General features: G+C 54.0%; 1 protein-coding gene across 2 annotated transcripts in view; it reads right to left on the reverse strand.

Moving 5' to 3' along the window:
- OSBPL10 (oxysterol binding protein like 10) overlaps window positions 1-27,562 on the reverse strand; it is a 302,134-nt gene that overhangs the window by 59,553 nt on the left and 215,019 nt on the right. For both annotated transcript variants that reach the window (XM_062215708.1, XM_062215700.1), the window contains 2 exons: window positions 17,295-17,505; window positions 5,462-5,616 (listed from right to left, as the gene is read on the reverse strand). In XM_062215708.1, the coding sequence (XP_062071692.1) occupies window positions 5,462-5,616; window positions 17,295-17,505 (366 nt within the window). The remainder of the gene's footprint in view (window positions 1-5,461; window positions 5,617-17,294; window positions 17,506-27,562) is intronic.

The raw sequence follows: 27,562 nt of genomic DNA on the forward strand, positions 1-27,562 counted from the left end.
TCTCACAGCACAGCTGCTCCATGGGGCTGGGTGAGCGGGAGGCGGGTGGGGAGGGAGCTGCCCAGCGGGGGCCGCATTGGCACAGTGAGCGTAAGTACCCCAAGCAAGAGGACGCCAACAACATTCACACCACCTCGCCACAAGCTCTCCGACGCTTTGCCTCCCACTTGCTCCTTTGGAGGCAACAGGGACGATAGGACAGAAAGTGGAAGGGGCTAAGAGGGAGAGAAAACCCACACTGAGCCCGGCCGAGCTGGGGCTTTGTCTTCACCGGTTTCTGGGCGCCCAATCCTTGGGGTACCGCCGCACGACAGGTCAGGCTGTGCAAGGTGAGGATTTTTTTCATAGAACTCCAGCTCCCAGGTGGCAAATCCAAGGGAAGACCTCCGCAACACTCTGATGGGTGTTTATGTCACAAAGCCACATGGCTGGGGGGAGGGGAGGCACGGGGGCGACTTGGGTCAGTCTACCCAGAAAGGCCCACTTGGGCCAGGGTCAAAACCCAGGAAAAACCCCAAAACGCATACCACCGGCCCTGCCAAGCTGCCATCTGGGAGCCTCCAACAGATGCTACCCCTGCAGAGACAATACTTGCCAAGAGGACAATACTCACTGTCACCCATGGAGAAGCAGCAGAGAGGAAGGGGAAGCAGGTGGAGAGCGGGAAGCAGACCTTGACCAATAGCACAAGCTGGAACCAACGTCTCAGAGCTTCTCAGGAAGCCACACTGCTGTGCCTTGTTGTCAGCAAGCTCGTGGAAGCTGCCAGATGCCGAGCCCAAGAGGCTTTTCAACAACACCTGGCTTAGGTTTGCGCGTGATGGTTTGGCTGTCGACTTTGAAGGAAGGAAAGACGGCACAAAACACCACTCGCAAGACAGAAAGCAGCTCTTAAGCCTGGGGAGCACAAGTCCAGCCCCTAAAGCACCAGAGAAACCCACTCTCAGCCCGGCACCCGCAGCCCTCTCCCAGACGACCATCTCAATGGCTACAGGCCACAGGTAGACACCGAGCCACACCCCACCACCTACCTGGCACGTGGACCTCAGAGCATCCCTTGCCTAAGAACCATTTCCTCTGCTTCTACCATCAAGAGGCAGAGAATAACTGCTAAGAAACACACACGAAACAAACGAGGCTGTGCACAGCTACTAAATGAAGGAGGGCTCCACCCCACGCCTCAGTCTCAACACTAGCGAAGTAAACAAATAACTAAGTAAATGAATCATCACTGTCTCACTCTACTGAGACACAAAGCAAACGGATGATGGACAACCCGGATCTTTCTGACTTCCATTAAGTCCTGAAGACGTGCAAGCCAGCAGGCTTATCTTCTACATTTGTCTGAATGATGGACCACTTTCCCTCCAGACCACTAAGAGGAAGGAAAAAAAAAAAACCAATAATCAAATCACTGCTCACTCCTCTAGTGTCAGGACCCAGATGGAACGCTCTCAGTGGCCCTCCTTATTTATTTATTTTTTGACAGGCAGAATTAGACAGTGAGCAAGACAGACAGAGAGAAAGGTCTTCCTTCTGTTGGTTCATCCTCCAAATGGCTGCTAGGGCCAGGGCACTGCGCCAATCCAAAGCCAGGAGCCAGGTGCTTCCTCCTGGTCTCCCATGCGGGTGCAGGGCCCAAGCACTTGGGCCATCCTCCACTGCCTTCCAGGGCCACAGCAGAGAGCTGGACTGGAAGAAGAGCAACTGGGACTAGAACCTGGCGCCCCAACTGGGACTAGAACCCAGGGTACCGGCGCCGCAGGCAGAGGATTAGCCTAGTGAGCCGCGGTGCCGGCCTCAGTGGCTCTTCTAAAGGGTTTTGGTAAGACTTCCACTTAGAACCACCACCGTCCAGCACCCGTTCGCTCTCTGGTCAAGGCCAATGGCTAGAAATGGTCCAACCAGTAAAGGAGAGTCCAGGACACTTGGCCATCAATGAATGTTACACAGCACACATAAGCCAAACGTCACTCAACAGGTGAAATTATTGTACCAGAAACCCATGGGGGAGACTAAGGACCAGAAAGGAGAACAAGAGGGAAGCACGCCCTTCAGTCATGAACACTACTACGGGCCTTATTCACATTCAGATTCTTATGGGATGTCAACGAAACACGGTCCTTTCCCAAGATTTACTTATTTTAACGGCAGAGTTGGAGGCAGAGAATATCTTCCACCTGCTGCTCCACTCCCCAAATGGCCACAACGGTCAACACTGGGCCGGGCCAGACCCAGAAGCTTCATCTGGGTCTCCCACATGGGTGCAAGGGCCCAAGTATGTGGGCCATCTTCTGCTGCTTTCCCAGGCGCGTTAGCAGGAGTCGGAATGGAAGTGGCAGCTGGGAATCGAACTCAGTGCCCATGTGGGATGCTGGCACTGCAGGCAGTGGCTTCACCTGCTACAGCACAACGCCAGCCCTGCACGGTACTCTTATAAACCACGTGGAGTCTCCAGAGCAGAATCAGACATGGGTCTGCCCCACAATGAACTTGATCTATGAGAGGTAGTGGGGACGTGAAGATAACCACTGCACGCAGACCATCTGCCCTCGCCGGGCACCAGTCAGCACCGGGAGGAACCTGGCCTTCCACAACTCACACAGACGCACCTCACCAGCATGCGCTGAGCAGCCCGCGGTACAGAGGCTGGGGATCCTTACACTTCCAGTCTTTGCGTTCAAGAGGGCAGACTAAAGAACGAGAAAGCCGGTCTCAGTGTCGACCCCACCTCCATCCTTCTTGTCCCCAAACAAGGCACTCTGTGATGAACAGAGCACCAGGTGAGCCTCTTTCCTGTCTAAGCTCCCATTTGAAATGCCGTTGGACAGTTGAAAACCTGCTCTACTCCTGGGTGAACCCAGCATCCCAACGCATCTCACCATGAAAGCACAGGTCGTTTGCGCAGGAGTTGGTTCTGGCCCCGGCAGGATAACATGTTAACATAGCTGCATTTGGTAACAGCCAATCACAGCTCAGATATGAAAACCCACATCGCTCTTGGAGCTTGTATTCGGCTGGGAATTAAACCGACTAAGCTTGAAAACGCGTTGGTATTCCTGTCTTAAGCTATCTTACAGGCAAGCCAGAAACAGCAGAAGGGAGATTCCTTTTATGTTCTGATTTTAATTCTCAAAGACCTAAAACAGTAAACCAGAAGAAAGCCGTTTTTATTTAGCTAACATGCCACAGGAACCACAGTTCTCAAAATTAGTTCCCCAGCGACTGTGTGCACGAGTGACCAGATTCTCATCATCAAAAGCAGCTTCAGGCATTTCACTGCGTCCCTCCTGGAGTTGGCTGTCCAGAGTGCGCAGGAGAGGGGCCGTGGAAACCTCGTTTTGTGACAGGAACTCTGTTGGGCGCATAGGGCTTGCTTCTCAACAATTAAGACAGAAAAATGAGACAGAGCCCAGCGGCCTAAAAACAGAGTCTAAGCAACATGGATGGTTTGGGTTTTCAGACTTGTCTACAAGCGTTGTCATGCGCAAAGGGAACTCTAACTCTCCCTACTCAGAAACCCATCCGGATGTCATCCTACCCCGGCTGTGAGGGAGCATCCAGCCATAGCTCACAGGGCCCTGGCAACAGCATGAAGGGTAAATGTGACAGCCAGAAGTTAATGATCGCTCCCAACTGAACGGAAGACCCTTTGCCTATCTCTTCTCCTGCAGGGCCTTTTTCTAGAACGCTGAACTTGGGAGCAAGTTATTTCTTAAGCACGGTTACAGGTGATGCTCCGCCAATGCTGCTGAGCGGGGAAGCCAAGTGGGCACCACATTTATGTACCAACAACAGACCTGGCCTCTCAAACCGCAGGGGCGGCAGGATGCAGGCTCCAGGGAGAAGCAGGAGTTACACCAGGCACTCAGAGCGAGGCTGTCAGGTTACCGCCCTGGCTAGGGTTTGCCCAGGACTGCTGCTGCTGGGAAGGAGAGCTCACAGAACGACATCTCGAGGTCTAACAGGGGCCGGCGCTGTGGCACAGTAGGTTAATCCTCCGCCTGCGGGCCCGGCATCCCATATGGACGCCGGTTCGAGTCCCGGCTGCTCCTCTTCCAAACCAGCTCTCTTCTGGGAAAGCAGCAGAAGATGGCCCAAGTGCTTGGACCCCTGAAGCCACACGGGAGTCTCAGAAGAAGCTCCGGGCTTTGGATCAGCTCAGTTCTGGCCACTGCAGCCGTTAGAGGAGTGAACCAGCTGATGGAAGACCTTTCTCTCCGTCTCTCCCTTTCACTGTCGGACTCTACCTCTCAATAAACATTTAAAAAGAAGATCTAATAGCCCACTTCTCTGTTTTAATTTCCTTCTAGAACAAGACTTAATACATTTATTTCCATGCAAATCTCCAAAAGTTCTTTTCCAGAAAAGCAAAGGACATGGTGGTATTGTTTGCCCCTGGTCCATCAGCCGTCAGGCACCCTTTCTCATACAACAGCCCAGCCAGGCCCCAGCACAAGCCACGTGGCAGTGGGGCGCCTGGCTTTCATACAGCTGCCGACTTACCTTGAGTCACCACCCACGGCTCTGCCTGTGCGCCCAGCCTGCACAGGCACGGGCCGGACGCCGTGCGGGAATTCACACCTTCTGTCTGCTTCACACCCCGCCCAGGCACCTTGGAGGTGCTCATCAGGCCTTCTAGGCAGACAGAGGCTACACGTTACTGTCAGAGCTGGGGAAACCAGGACCTCTGGGCGGCCGGACGGAAGGAGATGCCCAGGGCGCGTTCACCCTTACAAAGTAGATTCTGAGTGCCACACCCTGTTCAGGCTAACAGGAGTAAGAGCAACCTCTCACAGCGGTGACAGCCGCTCTCAGCCCAGTTCAAGAGGCCATGTGAGGAAGGTGCGTGCATCAAAGAGCAACCAAATGCACTCATGACAGACAGGATGACTGGCCAAGGCAACGCTGCACCTGGCCCCTGCCCGCCACCGCCTCGCACAGGCAGAGTTAGGAGCCGCGAAGGCGGACGGCAGGGGCCACGGAGCCGGCGCAGTGGGGGTTCAGGACCTGCAGGAGACCAGGCAGGGCGGTGCCTTGCTGCAGCCGGAGCCCCACAGCAGCGCAGGGCCTCCGGGGAGCCTGGCCCCCCTCAGAGCATGCGGGAGCCGAGCGCAGGATCAGCACAAGCCATTCCCCAGGGGAGTGACCGAGCGTATTGGAACTGCTCCCGTCATGTCAACCACTTCATCTTAATGGGCCTGTTACATTTTTTTCTCCCACTTGAAGCTAAAGAGACTCCCATTTCTATGCAAAACGGGAGAGTCCTCCTCCCTCGCAGGATCACGACTCACCCGCGGCAGCTGCCAGACACAAGAGCCAGAGGGAGCATCAGGCACGCACGGGGCTCGCTTTGCCGCACCAAGGCAATTCTCCCATTTTGTAGTTTGTCTCCTCTGACAAAGAGCTGAGCAAGTCACAGATATCACGGTCTCTCGGAACAGGTGGCGAGCGCGCTTACCTCGGGCTCTGGTTGCGAGGGCTGCCCGTCCTCGGCGGAGTTGGGTAAAACGGCCCAGGTTATGTTGGCACTGGCTGGAGGCAAAGAGCCGAGGGCCCCGCTCCTCAGCTGCTCTGTGGAGTGCGACTTGGGCCCGGGCCATCCCAGGATGTGTTCTGAAATAAAGACCTCGCGTGATGCTGAGTATTTTCCAAACATTTGCACCTCCCTGCGTGGGGACACCCACTTCACACGGGCTCGGGGTAGCAAGCAGGTGAGGTCTGCGTTGCAGGAGGCCGTGGGCATGGAATCTGACCTCCAATCTAGGAACTAGGGTCTGTGTAAAAGCAGGAGACAGACCGTCACAGGTTGTGTCTTCTTCCCAACCTTGGACGATATAATTCCTATGTCGCCAAAGTCAAAAAGAGATTATGTCTCTTAGAGATTTTTAATTACTTAAAAACACCTGTACATCTTTACAGTAAGGAGCAAAAGTCTGATTTTTTTTTTTTTCAGAAATAGGCTGCTCAAGATGTGTTTTGAAGGGCAAAGGGTCTAATAATCAGGGCGCAAAGATGCCAACAGTGAGACCACAGGAGGCCACCCCACCAGCGGGTACAGCCGGGTGTAGCACATGTCAGGAAGCCCCACTGCACCGCATCCCCGCAAGCAGCACTTGTGGAAATGCTAATCTAGCAAACCACAAGCTCTCCTCAAAGTCTTCTCCAATACCTCCTCTGATGCTGCCTTACGAAGGGTCACGTTCTAGAACAGAAGTACTTTCATGTGGGCTCCTGGGGCAGCAGGAAGCAGAGGTGGACCTCTCACCCCATGGCAATTCTGCCATGCAAATACATAGGTCTCAAATCAGCTAATTCATGTTCTGTAAATTCTGTTCTTGGTCTAAACGCAAGGACAGGAGTGCATGGTAGAAGCCCAGTGGCTGGGTTCAACTCCCAGGCCCACTCTTGTTCCTAGCTCCCTGCTAAGGTGCATCGTGGAAGGCAGCTCAGGGAGTTGGGTCCCTGCCACCACGTGGAAGACCTGGCTGGGGTTCCCAGCTCGGCCCGGCCCAGGTGTTGCCGGCACTCAGGGAGTGAGCCAGTGGAAAAGAGTGCTCCTATGCGAGCTCGCTCGTTCTTTCTCTGCCTCTCAAAATAAAGAATAGAGAAGCAAGGGCAGAGGATGAAAGGCGGAGTGAGGCGCAGTCTTACTTGTGTGAACTGGAACTCAACACCTCTGAGACTCTCAAATGTTCTATCCATGAACCCACCAGCCTATTCACTGGAGATACTCAAAAGAAGGATCTACAGGGGCCGGCGCCGTGGCTCACTTGGTTAATCCTCCGCCCGCAGCGCTGGCATCCCATATGGGCGCAGGGTTCTTAGTCCCGGTTGCCCCTCTTCCAGGCCAGCTCTCTGCTGTGGCCCGGGAAGGCAGTGGAGGATGGCCCAAGTGCTTGGGTCCTGTACCCCATGGGAGACCAGGAGAAGCACCTGGTTCCTGGCTTTGGATTGGCGCAGTGCCGGCCGTGGCAGCCATTTGGGGGAGTGAACCAATGGAGGGAAGACCTTTCTCTGTCTGTCTCTCTCTCTCTCACTGTTTAACTCTGCCAAATAAATTAAAAAAAAAAAAAAAGATCTACAGGCAGCTCATACTTTTAACACTCAGGGAGTCTGGCTGATTGGGGCAAAGTAACAGGCAACAGAGACAGCTATGCATGTGTGTGTGTGTGTGTGTGCACTGCGTGTGCACTGTGGTGTCCAGCCCGAGTATACTTTTATGCACAACTGTTTTAAACAACATTGTTAGACCACAGAGCTCGGCCACCTGAACACGTCAAGTAGCTTCTCACTGCAGGTACAAAGCTGCCCCGGAGCCAGCCCAGCCTCACCCCCGCTCCTAGCACTGCGCAACATGCTCCGTTCCCTCTGGAGCTTTCGCCTGTCTCTCAAAGGAACCAAGTGCATCGCCTTGGCACGTGCTGCTCCTGCTTCCCAGAGTGCGGCTCCTCTGGGTCTTCTCCAGCAGGGGAGGAGGTCTCCTGGGTAAACCCAGGGCTCAGCTCCACACCACGTGCCGGGCAGGCCTTCTGGAACCTTCTGGTCAAGGCACCCCCACCTCACCCCTCTGCTTCCTGTCTTCAAGGAACCCGGCACTCTCTGGACTCGGCCGGTTCACTCATGGACTTGTCTGTCTTCACCGCTACTCAATGCCAGCTCCTTGAGGGTGGGGACACCGGTGCCCTGAGCCATGGCTGTGTCCCAGAACACGGCCGGCAGGAGGTACGCTCAGTGCGTGTACACTGAGCGAAGGAACAACCGTTAAGATATTCAGAGACGGGGCCAGCGCTGTGGCTCAGCCTGCAATGCCGGCAGCTCATAAGGGCACTGGTTGGAGTCCCAGCTGCTCCACTTCCAATCCAGCTCCCTGCTAATGTGCCTGGGAGAGCAGCAGAGGATGGCCCAAGTGCTTGGGCCCCTGCCACCTACAGAGGAGACCCGGATGGAGTCCCAGGCTCCTGGCTTCCGCCTAGTCCTGCTCTGGCCACTATGGCCGTTTGGGGAGTGAACCAGTGAAGGGATCTCTCCCTCCCCATCCCCCCTCGCCCCTGCATAACTCTGCCTTTCAAATACATAAAAATAAATCTTAAAAAAGATACCCAGAGTTAGCAAGTGTCAAGCAGAGTGTCTGTTAGAGCATCCTAAAGAGACTGATGGATTGCCAGGGGCTGCAGAGTGGGAGGGGAAGAAGGGGAGCTATCAATATAGAGCTTCGGGACAGCCAGGAGAGGTTTGGAGACTGGGTTACACAGCAGTGAGAACTAATTTACCACCACTGAGATGAACTCATAGAAACGGCTGAGGTGGGGGCAGGCGCACGGGCAGCGGTTAAGAGGCCACCGAGGCACCCCCTCCTTTTTTGTCACAGTCCCCGAGTTCCAGTCCCAGCTCCGCTTCCCTCCCAGCTTCCTGCTCGTGTGCACCCGGGGACACGGCAGGTGGTGACTCCAATCCTGGGGTCCCTGCCACCCACGGGGGAGTCACCATGTGGGCATTGCTTGGCCCTGCCATTATCAGGGGTCTTGAACCTTGCTGCCACACTACACGCCAGGAGACAAGAGGAGGAACAGAGGGATGAAAATAAAAGCTCACAGGTTCGGAGGGGGATGGCTACACGAACACTCATCCCCAGCTAAACTTCCATCCGTTAAAAGCATGGGGCTGGTGCTCAGGCATAGCGGATAAAGCCGCTGCCTGCAGTGCCGGATCTCATATGGGCGCCAGTTCGAGCCCCGGCTGCGCCACTTCCAATCCAGTTCTCTGCCATGGCCTGGGAAAGCAGTAGAAGATGGCCCAAGTCCTTGGGCCCCTGCACCCACGTGGAAGACCCGGAAGAAGCTCCAGGCTCCTGGCTTCGGATCGGCTCAGCTCTGGCAGTTGCAGCCATCTGGGGAGTGAACCAGCAGATGGAAGACCTCTCTCTCTCTCTGTCTCTACCTCTTTCTCTCTCTCTGCTTCTCCTTCTCTCTCTGTGTAACTCTTTCAAGTAAATATTTTTTTTTTTAAAAGAAGAACTAGGAAGTGGCAATCTCAAGCTGAAAACCCAGGCAGCCGGCTCCAGGGCCCTCTAGGCCCTCTCAGAGGTGCCACAGAGAACAGCCTGCCTCATAACTCGTTCATGACATTGACCAGTACGCAATGGAGAGAAGCAGAACCAGGAACCCAAGACTGGGAAGTCCTGGGGAAAAGACTCGGTAGTAAGCAAGGAACCAAACTACACACAGCTGAGCAGGGCCGGCACGAGGGCTTGGCTGATCCTACAGCGACCTCAGGTCTAACCTACACAGAGGCAACAAGGCCTTCCGTAACTGAGGTGGTGCAATTTAACACAGTGTTTTTGCAGAGACGCTTGTACGACTCACCCTCACCCGCCCCACCCTAACCTGCCTCCTGTTAGATGTTGTCTGCTAGGGACTAAGTGCTTATGTTCTTCCAAAATCCCTCAGTCGGACGTGACTGTGTCTGGAGACAGGGCCTTCGTGGACATAATTAAGATTAAACGAGATCAAGCGGGCAGAGTCCGGATGGAAGGGGACTGGTGTCCTTAGACAGAGCGCAGCTCCCTCTCCGCCTCACGCGCTCATCAAGGCCACAGGAAGACCTCGGCAGACGGCAGCTGCCAGCAAGCTGGGAAGCTCACCAGAAAGCCAATGGAACAGGACCTTGACCTTGAACTTCTAACCTTCAGAACTGTGAGACATACTTTCCTGTTTATGCCATCCGCTCTATGGATTTCTGTTATAGCAGTGCACACTAACACACTGATCTGAAGTAAGGTTTTGATATTTCAGGGCTGCCGCTGTGGTCTCGCGGCTTAAGTCACCACCTGCAGCACCACCATTCCATACGGGCACTGGTTCAAGTCCCCAGCTGCTCCACTCCCAACCGTGCCTGGGAAAGAACTGGAAGGTGGCTCAAGTGCTTGGGCCCCTGCACCCACACTGGAGACTTGGAATGAGCTCCTGGCTCTGCACTGGCCCAGCTCTGGTCATTGCAGCCTTTTGGGAAGTGAACCAGAGGATGGAAGGCCTCTCTAACTCTGGCTTTCACATAAATAAATAAATCTTCAAAAATTTGACATTTTGTTCTTCATGAATTATTTTTACTTTTTTTTTTTTAAATTTATTTGACAGAGTTAGACAGTGAGAGAGAGACAGAGAGAAAGGTCTTCCCTCTGTTGGCTCACCCCCCAAATAGCCGTTACAGCCAGAGCTGCGCCGATCCCAAGCCAGGAGCCAGGTGCTTCGTCCCAGTCTCCCATGTGGGTGCAGGGGCCCAAGTACCTGGGCCATCCTCCACTGCCCCCCTCCCTGGGCCACAGCAGAGAGCTGGACTGGAAGAGGAGCAACCGGGACTAGAACCCGGCACCCATATGAGGTGCCAGCACCACAGGCAGAGGATTAACCAAGTGAGCCACGGCGCTGACCCCTATTTTTTCTTTTTAAAAAATTGCCTGAAAACATCATTTATCCGAACTCAGATTTTGCACTTGTCCCACTGCAGCTCTGGCCCTGGGACTGAATGTGGATAATTTTCTAAACATGGTGATTCGCTGAATGTCAACGTCAAAGTGACTTTTAAAAGAGTATTTGCCACTTAAATAAGACCAAGTGTCTGGTAATAATGATAGAATTAAAAAGACAAAGTTCCAACATGGGAAGCAGTCCACACAGCAGACTCATGGAATGATAAATGTCCTAAACAGCACTCTGGCCTCAGTATCAGCCCTTAAGGCATTCAGATCTGGCTGAAGAACCCATGAGAGTTATATGCCTGAAATCAGGCATAGAAAGCCAAGACACTCTGGCAAAAAAAAATGATCTACATGAAAGATCTCTGAGTGAGATCCCAGTGAAAAGAAGGGATCATCAAAGAAGTAGGCACCTTTCTCTGAAGGGAGGAGAGAACTTCCACTTTGCCTATGGCCCTGTCTAAATAACAATGGAGTTTGTGGACTCAAGAGGCTTCCATAGCCTTGGCAGCTCATGTCAAGAACCTCAGGTGGTCACTGACGTCAAAAAATAAGAGTATCAATTGTTAAATCAACAACAGGAGTCACTGTGCACTTGCTCCCCATGTAGGACCTCTGTCCTTAAATGAGTTGTACTATGAGAAATAACTGTAAAACTTGCTATTAATGTGTACTTTATACCTGGTGTGTGTCTGTGTGAGTGCAAACTGTTGAAATCTTTACTTGGCATAGAGTTGGTCTTCTGTATATAAAGTTAATGAAAAACAAATCTTAATGAATGGGATGGGAGAGGGAGCAGAAGGTGGGTCAGGAGTAGGGGTGGGAGGGTGGGTATGGGGGGAAGAACTGCTATATTCCTAAAGCTGTACCTATGAAATTTGTGTTCATTAAATAAAAGGCTTCTTAAAAAAAAGTACTGGTCGCTCCTGTGCATCCATCAGCATTCCACTAACACTAAAACACTAAGGACACGAGCCCACGTGGTAACACCCAGAAGTGGAGCAGTGGCCTGGAGGCAAAGGCGGGGAAAGAGGCAGCCCCACTTCAGTGCTACAGGAAAGATTCAACGACGGCGAGTCGTCCTCAACCTGGGTGACTACTCAAGTGCAGGATAGAGTACGCCCACGAAACTCCACCTCTGGGGGCTAAGCCACCGCCCGCAATGCTGCTATCCCAGCCTGGAGCACTGGTTCAAGGCCCGGCTGCTCCCTGCTAATGCATCTGGGGGGTAGAATATGATGGCTTGGGTTGGGGCCCTGACAATGTGAGACACTTGGAGTCCCCAGCTCCTGGCGTTTGCCTGTGGCTGTTGTGGTCATTTGGAGAGTGATCCAACAGGTGGAAGATATGCCCCTCTTTCTGCCTGTCTCACTGCCTTTCAAATAAATACAGAAATCTAAAAAAAAAAAAAAAAAAAAAAAAAAAAAACTCTGCCACGGCTCAATAGGCTAATCCTCTGCCTGCGGTGCCAGCACACCAGGTTCTAGTCCCGGTCAGGGCGCCGGATTCTGTCCCGGCTGCTCCTCTTCCAGTCCAGCTCTCTGCTGTGGCCTGGGAAGGCAATGGAGGGTGGCCCAAGTCCTTGGGCTCTGCACCCCATGGGAGACCAGGAGAAGCACCTGGATCCTGGCTTCAGATCAGCGCGGTGCGCCGGCTGCAGCAGCCATTGGGGGGTGAACCAATGGAAAAAAGGAAGACCTTTCTTTTTTTTTAATTTATTTATTTGACAGGCAGAGTAGACAGTGAGAGAGAGAGAGACAGGTGCTTCTCCTGGTCTCCCATGGGGTGCAGGGCCCAAGCACTTGCACCATCCTCCACTGCACTCCCTGGCCACAGCAGAGAGCTGGCCTGGAAGAGGGGCAACCGGGACAGAGTCGGTGCCCCGACCGGGACTAGAACCCGGTGTGCCGGCGCCGCAGGCAGAGGATTAGCCGCGGGGCCGGCCGGAAGACCTTTCTATCTCTCTCTCTAACTGTCCACTCTGCCTGCCAAAAAAAAACCCTCCCACTTGAATTTACAGATTTTTCAAAATTTATCACCAAAACACTAAAAACAAGTAAAGGAAATGTAACCCACTTGGTAGTAAGAAAGAAAATAAGAGATGTGTGGCAACATTTAAGGAAAGGGGCAAAAAACAGCAGACATAGCAGAAAAACCAAAGGCAGTTCTGAAGGGCCAGGGTTTGATGGTGCAACTGTCTATGTGTTCTCAGCTCCGAGCTCTGCTGGAGGCCCAGACTCCGGTCCCTCCACGAGGCCAGCGGCAGCACCCTCCCTCTTCCCGTAGCCCCCTGCATTCAGCAAACCAGAAAGCGTCTTCCAATAGACAAGGACCAACATTCCCAAACCTGGGGAAAACCCAGGCGCTGTTCTGGGGGGAAGCCCAGGGCCTGGGATCTAACTGCTTTCAGCAGGCCAGTGCTGCCTCCCCAAGCCTTCACTCAGACGGCTGTAACAAATACCCACGGGGCGGGCGCTGGGCACAGCAGTGAACACGCGGCTTGGCATGCCTGCATCCCCTGTCACAGTGCTTGGGTTTAAAACCCACCCTGCGCCGACTCCAGCTCCCTGCTCGTGCACATGTTAGGGCAGGCGACAGGTCAAGAACTTGGGCCCCTGCCACCCCCCCCGGGAGAGCTTGACCGAGCTCCTGCCTCTTGGCTTTGGCCTGGCCAAGCCCCAGCTGTTGTAGGCATTTGGCTTGAGCTAGCAGATGGGAGCTCTCTGTCTATGCATCTCTCTCTGTCTTACCCACCTTGACAAAATACACTGCAGTGCTAGCTCTTCTGTTAATATCCTATTTATTGGAGCAATTATTACATTTCCATTTTGACTTTAAATTATAAAATTTAAGAAGGTGCCAATGGGACCAGCACTGTGGTGCGGCGGGTTAGGGCCCTGGCCTGAAGTACCAGCATCCCATGGGGCGTCAGTTCTAGTCCTGGCTGCTCCTCTTCTGATCCAGCTCTCTGCTGTGGTCTGGGAAGGCAGTAGAAGATGGTCCAAGTGCTTGGGCCCCTGCATCTGCATGGAAAACCTGGAGGAGGCTCCTGGCTCCAGATCAGCGCAGCTCCAGCCGTTATGGCCATCTGGAGTGAGCCAGCGGATGGAGGACCTCTCTCTCTCTCAAATAAATAAAATGAATCTTTTAAAAAAAAGGTGCCCACAAGCAAGGCAGATTTTCACCAGAATCAGGGGTGAGAAAGAAGGAGTAGAGACAGAAAGCAAAGGCTGCGAGGACCAAAAATAAAAAGGGGGCCGGGGCCGAAAAAGGGGGCCTGGGGTGAATGCTTAACCTGGTCATAAAGACGCCCACGTCCACATTGGAGCACCTGGATTGGGTTCCCAGCTCTGGCTCCTGACTCCAGCTTCCTGCTACACCGACGTTGGAAGGCAACAGTGAGTTGGGTTCCTGCCACCATGTGCAAGCCCAGGACAGAGTTCCCAGCTCAGTCCCAGCCATGGAGGACATCTGGGAACCAGCAGTGAATGGAAGCGCTCTATCTCTCTGCCTCTAGAACAAATCAAGCTTTGCCTCTCCTTGGGGGCCTGGAGGAATTTCGGGATCAGAGTGAAGTGCCAACAGGCAGCAGGGCCAAGCAGAGGATCTCCGGCAGTCTCACCCATTTAGTCCACATTGTCATATTCCACAGCGGGAGGCCCGTGCACCCTGGCTGAGCAACTGACCCTCCCCAGACACCTTACGAGAGGATGGGAGGGTACGTTAAGGAAGGCATCCTGAATTGTGCCCCGGTTCTCCTGCCTGGGCTGTGTCTCCTGGTCCTTTGCCCTCACTGATGTCCTAGGGCACCTGTATCGTTCCCATCGTCCTCTGAGGGTCTGCACCCCATGGGCTGACATCCCTGACCCCAAGGCCATCCCCTAAGTATGCTTTGCACCCATCGTGCTGTCAAGTAGGACTGGAACAGGCTTGCTGGTTACAGGCGTCCATCCTCAGTACAAACCCAGTCCCTGGCACTGAACCCTTACAAGCCAAGGGCAGGAAGCCCGGAGGACGGCCCGGTTCCTCTCCCACGCTGGGACCTGCGGACATGCGCAGGACACGCAGCAAAGCTGGGGAAGTCAGACACGCTCAGCAGCTGAGGACGACGTAGCGGCCACCAGGAATGGAAAATGAGCCGCATCCTTCAAGCTTTGGCCACAGAGCCCTGTTACCGTCGTGATGTTGACCGCCAGGCTCCCCACCAACAGACGCTAAAGGCAGTGTGTGAGACACAGGCTACCTTCGAGATCAGCCGCGAGCCAGGGCTGAAGCCAGAGTGTGTTGTTGGGAGGCACTGAACACTGACTGGCTTCCAGGTGTCAGCCGAGTGGTGCTGATATTTGAGAGGGAGCGCGTCCCCCAGGACACAGCTGCAGGACCACCGGGTCACTTCTGATCCAAAGGACAGCAGGGGTGGGAAAAATAAAAATAAAAACTAGTGCAAAGTTCAGAAAGAACAAGGTGAACAGGTATCTCCCAGGCCGCAGGTCCCGGGGGCCGCTCTGCCTACCACACGCCCAATGGAAAACCCTCTCATGGGGCTTGGATTTCCATGAACACAGCCTGAGCGCCCTGGACGTAACCATTATGTTTTTATCAGTGTGTGGGGGGCTGATGGAGCTTCGATCGACCTCAGAGCCTGAGACTCTAAACAAACATGGTTGGGGGTAGGGGAAGGGACGGGGTCACCAGAACTTGGAATTCTAGAATTCTCTTGCCAACTGCTAGCAACAATGGTGTTCTGGATGCAGGAATTCGTTTGTTTTTTACTCCCCATGTGTGCGGCAGCGACACAAACACTTGGGCCATCTCCCGCCGATTCTCAGGCACGTTAGCAAGGAGCTGGATTGGAAGTGGAACAGCCGGGACTCAAACTGGCACCCGTAGGGGATGTGGGTGGCCCAAGAGGCAGCCTGACCTGCTGCACCACCACCCAGGCTCTGGCATACAATGGACGGACAGGGCAACAGGTTGGTGCTCCTGAGGCCCTGGGCTCCCTGCAGCTTCCTGATGAAGGTGACCAGAGGGAAGCAGGGTGGACGCGTGGGCAAGAGCAGGGGAGGGAAGCAATACCAACGGAGGCCCTGTCATCCCAGAAGGCTCCCAGGTCGACCCGCCCGCCACCTCCACAAGGCTGGCATTTGAGCTTTGTCTCTGCAGGCCCCTGGGAAACACCAGAGACACAGAGGAAATTGGAAAGTGTGTGTGTGTGAGAGAGAGAAAGAGAAAGAGAGGGAGGAGAGAGGGAGGGAGGGATGGAGAGAGAGAGAGAGAGAGAGAGAGAGAGAGGAGAGGGGGGAGAAAGAAAGAAGGAGGAAAGAGAGAGAGAGAGTGAGAGAGGGAGAGAGGGAGAGAGGGAGGAGAGAAGGGAGGGGAGAAGATTCCATCCACCGGTTCACTCCCCAGATGACCACATGGTTGGAGCTGGGTCAGGATCCCGGAACTCCACCCAGGGCTCCCACATGGGTGCAGGGCCCCCAGCACTTGGCGTATCTCTGGCAGCTTTCCTAGGAGCATCAGCAGGGAGCTGGATTGGCCGCGGATCAGCCGGCACCTGGACCGGTGCTCCGATCTGAAATGTGGCAGGTTAGCCCGCTGCACCACAACGCCCACTCCAGAGGGCCCCTCCACTTTCTTCTTAAAGAAAAGACACTGGAAAGTACTTAGGAGGGAAGAAAGCTTACACGGAGAGAAAGATGAAGCAGCAGACATCACGCGGGGCTATCCTGGGGGAAACCAACAAGGGGTGCCTGGGAATTTCTCACAGAATTCCTGCAGTTTTCTGAAGTCTGGAATCATTTCTAAAGAATTCAGAAAAGTGAACAGACGCCGGCCCTGAGAGAACGTGATGCCGGCGACACACGGCCGTCAGTCCCAGTGTGGGGACCCAGAGCCCCGGGTGGGGGCTCTGCTCTGCACTGAACAAGCCGGGGGAGCCGTGAGCCCATCTCGCACCTCAGCTCTGCCGCTTAGCCAGGTGGCCAGGGCAACCCACCGAGCCGCCCTGAGCATCCGTGTCTCCCCCGAGAGATGGGCATGAGAACACTCACCTCTCAAGGCTCTCGGAAAACAGGCAGCCGTGGCTGGACGCCAGCAGGGCCAGAGCTCGGGACCTCATGGAGGGAGGTCGTAGAGAGAAACCCGAGGCCCCCACACAGGTGCACCCAGAACACCAACCCTCCCTTCCCATCTCAGCGCAAGGAGGGCAGGGGGCACGCGAGGGACGCATGGAACGAGGGGAGTGTCAGGCGCCCTTGCCTTGGGTCCCGGTTCATCAAAAGACCCCAGAGCCACAGATCAAGTCACTGTCAAGTCACTGTTCCCGGCTCCATGATGAAGACCCGGAGATGCTGCTGTTATGTACCCCAGAGAGATCCTCACACAGGGAACACACCCAAGGGTGTTCACGACAGCAGGGTGAGGGGGCAGAGCTGGAGGCTGAGTGTGAGCAGAGAGGGGCTGGAAGCCCCCACCCCACCATGGAAATGAGGGGACAGAGGCTGCACTGCACAGCCACAGACCAAGGGCCACAATCATGGAGGCAGGAGACGCACAAGGTGGTGCCAGCAGGTGCAAAAGGAGCTCTGGGTATCTACGCAAACATGCTAGGTCAATGTCCCCTAGGAGATCACCTTTCTCATGTGGAAGGAGAAAACGCCCCCCCAAATGGACAGGGACGGGGCATGGAGGAATGGGGCCACACGTCGATACAAGGAGAGGTGGGTGGGCAGTGGAGCCATGCGTGGAGTTAGGGGAGGGAGGCGAGGAGGAGGACCCCCCCCCCCCACGCCCCGGCAGACAGCCCCGGGGGTCTTACCGGAGGCCCCTGGCTTGTGGCTGGGCTGGCCCACCTGGTGCACGCTCTGCTGTAACAAGCTGAGGCACTCCCCGAGGCAGCTGAGGGTAGCAGCAGACGTGGCCTTGAGCAGCAGCAGGTCCTGGTCCAAGGCGGTGAGCGGGCCGGAGCCCGGCAGGGACTCGATGGCGTGCACCAGGTTCTTCTGCTGCCCCTCCACCTGGTGCATCATCTACGGGGTGAGGGGGGCAAGACGGCAGAGAGGTGAGCGCGGGAGCCTCCAACAACAGGCTGGGCAGCTGGCACGCACCCAAGGTACCCGACCAGGCGAAGTCAGGGCAGAGGGGCTGTGCGCACACCAGTGCTCTGATGCCCCAGGCGAGGCGTCTGCGCTGGTACAGCCGTCCCAATGCACTCGCGTCAGAGACAGCCTTAGGACGTCAGAGCTGGAAGGGGCACCGTGTGCCAGCCGACAGATCTTCAGAAGGCGGATCCACAGCAAACATGCTCACAGCAGAGGTCGGCGCAAGCATCCTTACGGTGCCTTGACTACAGAAGGGGGCCTGGAAGAGCGCAGGGGGAAGTCCTCACCCTGCCTGCAGCTTCATACTCCACTCATCAGCAGCTCTATCCCAAGTCACAGAACCTGAAGCCAGCGCAGCCAGAACCACCCCGCCCCACGCACAAAGAAATGCTGAACAGGACGTGACTCTCAGCAAGGGGAGAAAAACCAGGAAGGGCAGGCCCAGCCCTGCTCCCCGGCTGAAGCTAGGACGGACTGGGCAAAGCCCAACTGTGGCCTGGCTTCAGTTCCTAAGGGCAGCCTGACTGTGTCTTTGGCAAATCAAAGAGAAAGGAACTGCAGAGCCAGACAAGGACTGGAACGGTTATCTGGGAAAGCTTATCTGGTTAAACAAGATGATGTACCCAACGTGCCCAGCCCGTATCCAGCAAACAATTAGTCATTCCGAGAAGCCGAGGAGCTAAGGCAGCCTGCCCAGGTCACAGAGGCAGGGCTCAAGTGCTCCCTGGTCCATGGCTGCTTAAGCATCCCCTTAAGAGCTGTCCTGAATTTGAAGGACCACCTCTGGCTTTGCCTCTGTCATCCCCAGCCGTCCTCATTAGCATAACGATGTCACCAGCCGGAATAAAAGTAATGAATCTGCGAAGACTACTGCGCTTGAACCCAAAGCTCATTCCACACTTGGTTTTGTTTTGTTTTTGTTTTCCCTTCGAAAAGAATTGCCTACTATTTTCTATCTATCTCTATTTTAAATAGTCATCCATTAGAAGAAAGTCTCGGGGCTGGTGCTGTGCAACAGCAGGTAAAGACACAGCCTGTGATGCCTAAATCCCACAGGGGCGCGGGTTTGCATCTCAGCTGCTCCACTCCTCATCCAGCTCCCTGCCAATGGCCTAGAAAGAGCAGAAGATGGCCCAAGTGTTTGGGCCCCCGGCCACTTATGTGGGAGACCCGGATAAAGCTCCTGGCTCCTGGCTTCAGCCTGGCCCAGCCCTGGCTATTGCAACCATCTGGAGAGTGAACCAGTAGATGGAAGATCAATGGGTCTCGCCCCGCCCCACCCACTGTGATTTTCAAGATATACATATTTTTTTAAAGAAATTTCATCCCTTGCAATCCTATTTACCAAAAGAGGATTAGAAGAGAAAGACCAACTTACTAAACACGTGCCACTCACATGGCCTGAGCCCACTGTGCACACCCACAATTTGGCCATGCACTGTCCTTTGTATACTGCCAGGTTGTACCTGGCCATTCTGGCTCCGAAAACACACAGAGCATAACAGGTGAGCATTCATTTCTCTGCCGGGTCTTGGCTTCAAAGCCAGCTTCTCAGGAGAGCTTCCCGAGTCCCCGTTTGTAGGAGCGCCCCTCCAGCCCAGCCCGACACTCCCACCCTCCCACCCTCCCGCCCTCCTTCCCAACTCCACAGCGCGTGCTGCCTTCCACCGGCACTTGCAACTCATTCCTTCCGTTCCTTTATGCGAGTGTGGGAGCAGGGATCATTCTCTGCACTAACAGTCCCGGCTCGGTAGAAATCCCTTGACTGACTGAATCCAGACCTCACTGTTCCCTCCCCGTAGGGCAAGAGAACTCGTTCAGGACACAGAATCCCCAGAAACCATCAGCCCCGATGAGCTGTACGTGACTGAAGAGTTAACAAAGGATAACGTCTCCATTTTCATATTGGGTTTGCCAAGAAATACTGCCAACTGGCTAAATTAACTCCAACCAAGATAAAATGTGCTATTAACTGATGGTCAAGTCTACGTATAACTGCCAACAGTTAAGAAGAAGTGACTTCCCAGCTACTGACAGCAGTCAGCAATTCTGTTAAGTTCTTACCATCAAACAGTATCTTTGAAAAATGATGTGGAGAAAGGAATATGATGAGACCTATAATATTTTCTATTTTTTTACTATTATGAATGATGCCATAATGCGTAAGAGAAAGCGTTCGTAAAATCAAGCCATTAACTCCATGGAATATACTTGTTTTTAATCAACAAAAAGAACTAACTATATTGCAATTACACACTATGGGATAAATACTGGTTGTCTCACAAGCATGGGCGATTATGTAAATCTCCAGTAATAAAAACGCAGAATCGGCTTACAGAATGCCCTACTCTTATCACAACAGGGGCGCGGGGCCAGAGACAGAGTCACGTGTCAGCTCTCTGGAATGCATTTGATGGCATTCACTGAGAGCCTATGTCCCTGAGAGAGAGAGAGAGAGAAAGACAGAGACAGAGAGAGACAGAGAGAGGTGTTCTCCCATCTGTGCTTTACTCCTGAAATGCCCACAACAGCTGGGGCTGGGCCAGACTGAAGCCAGGAGCCAAAACTCTCAATCAGTCTCCCACATGGGTGGCAGGGACCCAAGTACCCGATCCATCATCTGCTGCCTCCTGGGGTGTGCATTAGCAGGAAGCTAGAATGGCGAGCAGAGCAGGGCTGAAGTCCGGGCTCTCTGCCCTGGGATGCAAGTATCCCCAGCGGCCTCGTCCCCACCCACCCATGATGGCCTGCACTTGGAAATGGCAGCGGGGTGGGTTTGGAGGGGGCAGAGAGGAGAACTACTGGCTCTGGGTGGGGAGCAGCTGTCTTGAAGGTTGGGGCGCAGTCAGGTACACCCAGCACCTCACTGGCTTCCAACGTCTTTCCTGGAACACCGAACACTAAATAAAACAGAGCTGGGTAACTGGCGCACAGTGGATCACTCCTACAGATTCGTTTTCTTCCTTTTTGCATGAGATGGGAAACATCCGTCATCTTTAATGACACAACCGATGCTCATCTTCACTTTACATGAGCTTCCTCAGACTGCACAAAATATCGAGTGCACCCAGAAAGATACGTAGGATTCCCAGCCCCAGAGCTGTGTGTCACGCTGATGGCTGCCTGACATTCCCCAAGGCTGCTGGAACAGACGAAGAGTCTCCATCAGACTTCACAAGAACAGATTTTTAACCATTTCTCTCTCTCTTATGTTAATTAAGGGCACACAGAGAAGGCTGCACGCAGCAAACTTCACAGAGCTCCTCCTCTGCTCCAGGGTGCCTAAAACAGTTCATCCAAAAAGAGCAAAGCAAAACCCCAACCAGCAGGCTCACCCAGAGCTTCCAGCCCTTAAGCAAGCATTGGACCACTTAGCATTTGGACTGGTGGGTAAGCATCCCACCAGAACGCCCATATCCACCATCAGGGCGCCTGGGTTTGATACCCACTTCTGATACCCAGTTCCAGTTTCCTGGAGAGCACACACCGGGAGGCAGCAGGTGATGGCTCAAGTAATCGGGTACTTGCCACCCAGCTGGGAGACCTGGATTGAGTTCCTGGTTCCCAGCTTCAAGACCACCTGCCATTGCAGACAGCTGGGGAGTGAGCCAGCGCACAGGAGCCCTCTATGCCTCTCCATTTTTTTTTTTTTTTTTAAAGTTGAACTACTTATTTTAATGGTACACGTTTCAAATCAGAGCCCTAAACACTTATTCTAAGGCACATTAATGAGAAAACAAGCCCCCCAAAGAGCACAGATTTCATTTCTTCCTGGCATTTGGATTCCACAGTGAGGAGCCTCACCATCTCCTAACACAGGTGCAAAAATCGGGCCCAGAGCTAAAATTTCAAAGACATGCCCCCTAAAAATGTCAATACTGACGCTGTCAAAGAGACTAAGTGAATTTCACAGATACACAAACCTCACTGGGAGAGGAAAAATTCTCTGGCCAGTTTCTCACAGCACACATGATGGCATAGGGCACTACAAAATCACATCGCTGGAGTTCATGTTAAAAGGATCAGTGGATGCATAAAGATTAAAGAAGTTGGGGCCAGTGCAGAGGCACATGGGTTAAGCTGCTGTCTGTGACACTGGCACCCCATACACATGTAGGTTCGAGTCCTAGCTGCTCCGCTTCCAATCCAGCTCCTTGCTAATGGGCTGGAAAAGCAGTAGAAAATGGCCCAAGTGCTTGGGTCCCTGCCATCTATGTGGGAGGCCTGGAAGAAGCTCCTGGCTTCAGCCTGGCCCAGTCCCAGCCATTGTAGTCATTTGGGAAGTGAACCAGCAGATGAATGATCTTTCCTCTTTCCCCTCCTCCCTCCCTCCCTCTCTGGAACTCTGCTTTTCAAATAAATTAAAAAAAAAAAAAGATTAAAAGAAGCTGAAACCCAGATGCCAAGACCACAACCCAATGACACCCAGCTCAACAAGCTTGAATCTGGACGAAGATGGAGCTGAAGGAGGCAGCACAGGGGCGAGGCCTCCTCTGTGGTGACTGCTTGGGACTTTTCCAGGCTCCACACCATGGGGTGGATGTTGCAGGTCCCTGAAGGGTCTGGTCCTCCCCGGCCGGAAGTTACGGACGGCGAGTTCACTCACCCATCACTAAACCAAAGATCGGCACACAGCACCTCCTAGACACAGAGACATCGTCCCAAACCAGGGCTGCTTGGTTTGCTGGGCAGAGCCAGCACAGGCCTCCTACCACCCCGGTAACTCCATCGGTCTTGCCAGGAAGGATCTCGTAGGCCAAACAGTTGGAATGCCAGATATGAGATGGCTTTGATCTGGCATTTTCCCCTACTCGGGCTGGAATCCCTGAGCCTCTTCCAAATCTCTCCCCTGGGTCAGGGAGCCAGGTCTCTGACTGATTGAAGCACTTTGCCTTGGCTGTTCTTGCTTAGCCATAATTCAAGGATCTTTGGAACCAAAACCACACACACACACACACACACTCGCTCAATGTCTCCAGTAGCACGCCTTTACTCTTCCACTAACCTCCTGAGCATTGCTTAATATTCCTGGAGACTTCTAGAAACGGTCGTCACCCCTTAACCAGAAGCCATCAGTGGACAGCAAACGCCTCCGAGGGCCTTCCTTGCTGTGTGCACCCACCCTGCCTTGCGCCCTGCCCCTGGATCCTTACCTGACATTCAGCAAGTCCCCACGCCATCCACCATGGTCTCAGTTCACAATGAACCCTGCCCTCGCCTTGCCCCTCAGAGACACGGCCACAGCCCACGGAGGCGGGGTCTCCATCAGCGTGGATGGTGGCATCGCTCCGCCTGGATGTGCGGCTGCTGTACGGAGAGCCGGCACTCACCCCACAACGGCTCCGAGTCTCTGAGCACCAGGGACACTGAGTCACAGCCTCCCGCTTGAACACTCCTCCTCCCCCCAGTGACCCTCTCTGCCTGACACTCCACGCCCTGCCTCTGCTTGCCAGGTCACGGCTCTCATCTCACCGCCTGGCGATGACAACCTACTGAACCCCTACAACCCGGTCCTGTGCCGGCCAGTCTTCCACGTGGCTGACGCCCACACAGGCGAGCGGCGGAAGAAACCCCCCATCCAGTACACAGATCTTCAAACTCCACTTTCTCAGGAGGACTAAGATGGTGACAGTGGGGCTGGCGCTGTGGCACAGCGGGTAACGCTGTTGCCAGCGGTGCCGACATCCCGAATGGGCACCTGTTTGAGTCCCGGCTGCTGCACTTCTGATCCAGTTCCCTACTAATGGGCCTGGGAAAGCAGCAGCAGATGGCCCAAGTATTCGGGCCCCTGCACCCACATGGGAGAGCTGAAGGAAGCTCCTGGCTCCTGCCTTCAGAGAGGCTCAGTTCTGGCCACTGCACCATCTGGGGAGTGAACCAGTGGATGGAAGACCTCTCTCTCTGACTCCTCTTCCCTCTCCCCCCTCCCCCCACCTTTCCCCCTCCTCCCTCCTCTCCTCTTAACTTTGCCTTTCAAATAAAATATATACATCTTTTAAAAAATGGTGACAGTGCCAACAGGGACAAGATAAGCAGGAGGAGGTTGTTGGCTAAACCGAAGAGGTAACAAAGAATCAGGTAAAAAGTCACAGGAGGACTGGAGAAACTACAAGGAGGAATATCGTACTCTATACTACAAACCAAAGGAACAAAAAACATAGAAAGTAAGAGGGGTGGGCGTTCAGCTCAGCAGTTAAGATGTCCCACATCTCAGCATCTGGGTTTAATACCCAGCTCTGGCTCCTGACTCCAGCTTCCTCCTAACATAGACCCTGGGAGGCAGTGGTTAGGGCCCAAGTGCTTGGGTTCCTACCACCCACACGGGAGATCTGGACTGAGTTCCTGGCTTTGCTGTCCTCTGAGAACTCAATCATTAATGGGGTCCCTAGACAAAGGGAGGAAGACAGATATATGGATCTCTCAAGTTTTAAAAAGGCTTTTAACAAGGGGCAAAGGGGCAGGCATGCTGGTTCAGCCGGCTAAGCTACCTTCACTTGAGATGCCCACATCCCCTATCAGAGCAGCAATTCAAGTCCCAGCTGCTCCACTTCCAACCCAGCTCCCTGCTAATGCGCCTGGGAAAGCAGCAGAAGATGGCTCAAGTCCTTGGCCCCTGCACCCACATTGGGAGACCTGGATAGAGCTCCTGGCTTCAGCCTGACCAAGCCTAGGTTGTTACAGGCATTTAGGGAGTGAACCAGCAGATCTCAATCTCAATCTCTCAATCTCTCTCTCTCCTTCCCTCTACTTCCCCCCTCCCCAATCTCCCAATTAAAAAAGTAAATAAATCTTCAAAGAGGAAAAATCAAGGAAACATCTCAAAAACATAAAAAGGCCATCTGTGTCTTCCACATCTTAGCACCGGGGTCAGCAGTAACGGGCCACGCGGTACATACTGCAGGCTTTGCAGGCCAGATGGTCTCTGGCTGCTGCTCAGCTCTGCCGCTGGCACTTGAAGGCAGCCAGCCCGTGTGCAAACAAACAGCTCGGTTGTGTGCCCACAAAACCAACGTGTGCCTGCTCTCGGGTCTGGGGCTGGGTCACTTCCCAATCAGCTGTGACGTCCCCACATCATGGCAGGACCAGAAATGTTCAATTGTATCCTGGACACTTTGGCTGCTACCTTAGGAGACTCGAGGTCCTGTGTGAGTTTTATTTGAAGCTGGCAGGCCCACGTTTAGGGTGGGCGTAGAGGTCCTGGCCCGATCTGTGGTCTAGGGTTCCAGCAACAACGGAATTCAGAGCAGCTGCAACACTGTTCTGTTCTATGTTTATCTCCTGCCTCCAGTCCGCTGCTGCTGTTGCCCAAAGGGCCAGGAACAGCTTCCCTGGGCCACTGACCAGTGCCTCTAGGTGGGGCAGGGAGCCATCAGCTTGGGAGAACAGGCGCTGGCTTTGGCAGGATCCCCCAGTGCTGGCGTGCCCAGCTGCAGCTTGCCCACAGCTCTACGTGAGAAGGGGGCGTCTCAGGTCTGCGACTTTCATTTCAAAGGTGTGAGTAGACATCCTACTTCCGCTTCTTCCAAGCTGACGGCCACACGGGCAGGTCCTCCCGGCCAGTGTGAAGGCTGTGATCATCCATTTAGGAACACAGCCGGTTCTCCAATTCAGAGAACTGACCACAGAGACACATCCCGCATTTCTTTGTTTCTATAAAGATGTATTTATTTATGTGAAACTCAGAGTTAGAGAGATCTTGCACCTGCTGGTTCACTCCCCAAAGGGCTGCCAATGGCCAGGGCTGGGCCAGGTCCAAGCCAGGAACCAGGAGTTTCTTCCAGGTCTCCCTGGGGGTGGTGGGGTCCCAAACACTTGGACCATCTTCTGCTGCTTTTTCAGGGCCACCAGCAGAGAGTGGAATCAGAAGTGGAGCAGCTGGGACATGAACCTGTGCCCACATGGGATGCAGGCATCACAGGCAGTGACTTTACCCACTACTCCACAGCGCCAGCCTCACTTCCTAATGTCTAGATGTTTGTTCTCTTCCTAGATGCACGGCCTCTTTGCTGTGGACTTCACAGTGCCACTGCTGAAGGTAAGCCTGACTAGAGTCAGGACCCCCGATTCCTCTGACCACCCCCTTCCCTCCCCGGAGGCAGAACAGGCTGTCGGCGTTTTCAAGTTCAACATTTTGACAAGTAGCTCTCCGAACGAGATGAGAGGGACAGAAGTGAATGAGGAGTTGGAAGGACATCATGCAGACCAGGACATCTGCAGTATGCCCCGGCCTCCTCATAGCCGACCCACGGGCACGCTGGCACGACCAAGAAGTCGTGTGTGTTTATAAACCGGCCCCTGCTGCCTTGGGCAAACGGCAAGAACAACATTGTGGACGGCACGCACAGGTGCACTCCAACAACATGCTCTGAAGACAGGGAGCCCTCTGCGTTTCTCGGGGCCTGTCACCTCTTCACCTTGGTCTGCTCACCACTCCCAGTAACACCTCCACACTGCCCGCACAGAGAACGCCAACTTGAGCAACTTCCAAGTGGCAATCCCTTCCCGAAACGTTGGGGAAATGCGATATCTGGCTTGCTTCGGCAGCAAGTGCACCGAGGTGGGAGGACAAGGAGAAGAGGGGCGTGGCCTCCATGCCCAGACGACACACACAAACTGTCTTGCATTTCCCGGCAGCCCCTGGAAGGTCTTCTGATTCCTTGCTGGCCATCTCAATTGAAACGGTGTGAGTCAAAACAAAACGGGTGGCACCCAAGATGGAACCGGTGTGTGAGGCCGCCCGGCACGTGAGCACGGAGCTGAGCTCAACGGGGAACAGCACGTGCTGTCACCGAGACGGCTCTCAGGGGTGGGAACATGCCCCGTGCATCTAAACAGAGCCACGAGATGGTCCCAGTTCAGGGGCTGCAGAACGTGCAGGTCCCACAGCTGCACTTGGGTGGCGAGAGCAGCACTGACCCTCGGTTCCCCTGCTCCATCACAGAGCACCTACGCCATGGCTCGTGGGCCTGTGTGCATCTTCTCCGTTCCCTATCTCCTATCAGAAAACAACTCTGGTGAGGCATCTCTCTCTCTGCTGGCCCTCACCCCACCTTTTCCCACCACCTGGCACCTTGCTGTGCTGTTTTTGTCTCCTGAGTGCCAAAGGCCAGCTCACTCCATCCATCACCATCCTAGCAAAATCAGACAGAAGAAACAAAGAAGGAAGTCAAAACGACCAGCTAGCCTGTGTAGACACAAGCACTGCTAACATGCGGGTGTTATTGTGACTTTTTTTCTCATTTGTAGATACACTGAAGTACATTCTTTTTAAAAAAATCTTAATTTAAAAATCTCATCAGAGCTGGTGCTGTGGTGTGCAGGATAAAGCCACCGGCCTGCAATGCCAGCATCCTGTATAGACACCAGTTCGAGTCCCGGCTGCTCCACTTCCAGTCCAGATCCCTGTTAATGGCCTGTGAAAGCAGCCAAGGATGGCCTAAGTGCTTGGGCCCCCGCACCCTCGTAGGAGATATGGAAGAAGCTCCTGGCTTCGGCCTGACCATTGTGGCCATTTGGGGAATAAGCCAGCAAGCGGCAGATTTCTCCGTCTCTTCCTCTCTCCCTCTCCCTCTGCCTTTCAAATAAATAAATCTTAAGAGTAAAATCTTATTGGGCCTGGTGCCGTGACTCACTTGGTTAATCCTCTGCCTGCAGCGCCAGCATCCCATATGGGTGCCAGGTTCTAGTCCCGGTTGCTCCTCTTCCAGTCCAGCTCTCTGCTGTGGCCCGGGAAGGCAGTGGAGGATGGCCCGAGTCCTTAGGCCCCTGCACCCGCATGGGAGACCAGGAAGAAGCACCTGGCTCCTGGCTTCAGATCGGCGCAGCGCACTGGCCGTGGCAGCCATTTAGGGGGTGAACCAATGGAAGGAAGACCTTTCTCTCTGTCTCTCTGTCTCTCTCTCACTAACTCTACCTGTCAAATAAATAAATAAATAAATATTTTTTAAAAAAGAGTAAAGTCTTGTATCATTCTGGAAGCCATCAG

The sequence above is a fragment of the Lepus europaeus genome, chromosome 2, assembly GCF_033115175.1.
Source record: "Lepus europaeus isolate LE1 chromosome 2, mLepTim1.pri, whole genome shotgun sequence".
NCBI classification, from domain to species: domain Eukaryota; kingdom Metazoa; phylum Chordata; class Mammalia; order Lagomorpha; family Leporidae; genus Lepus; species Lepus europaeus.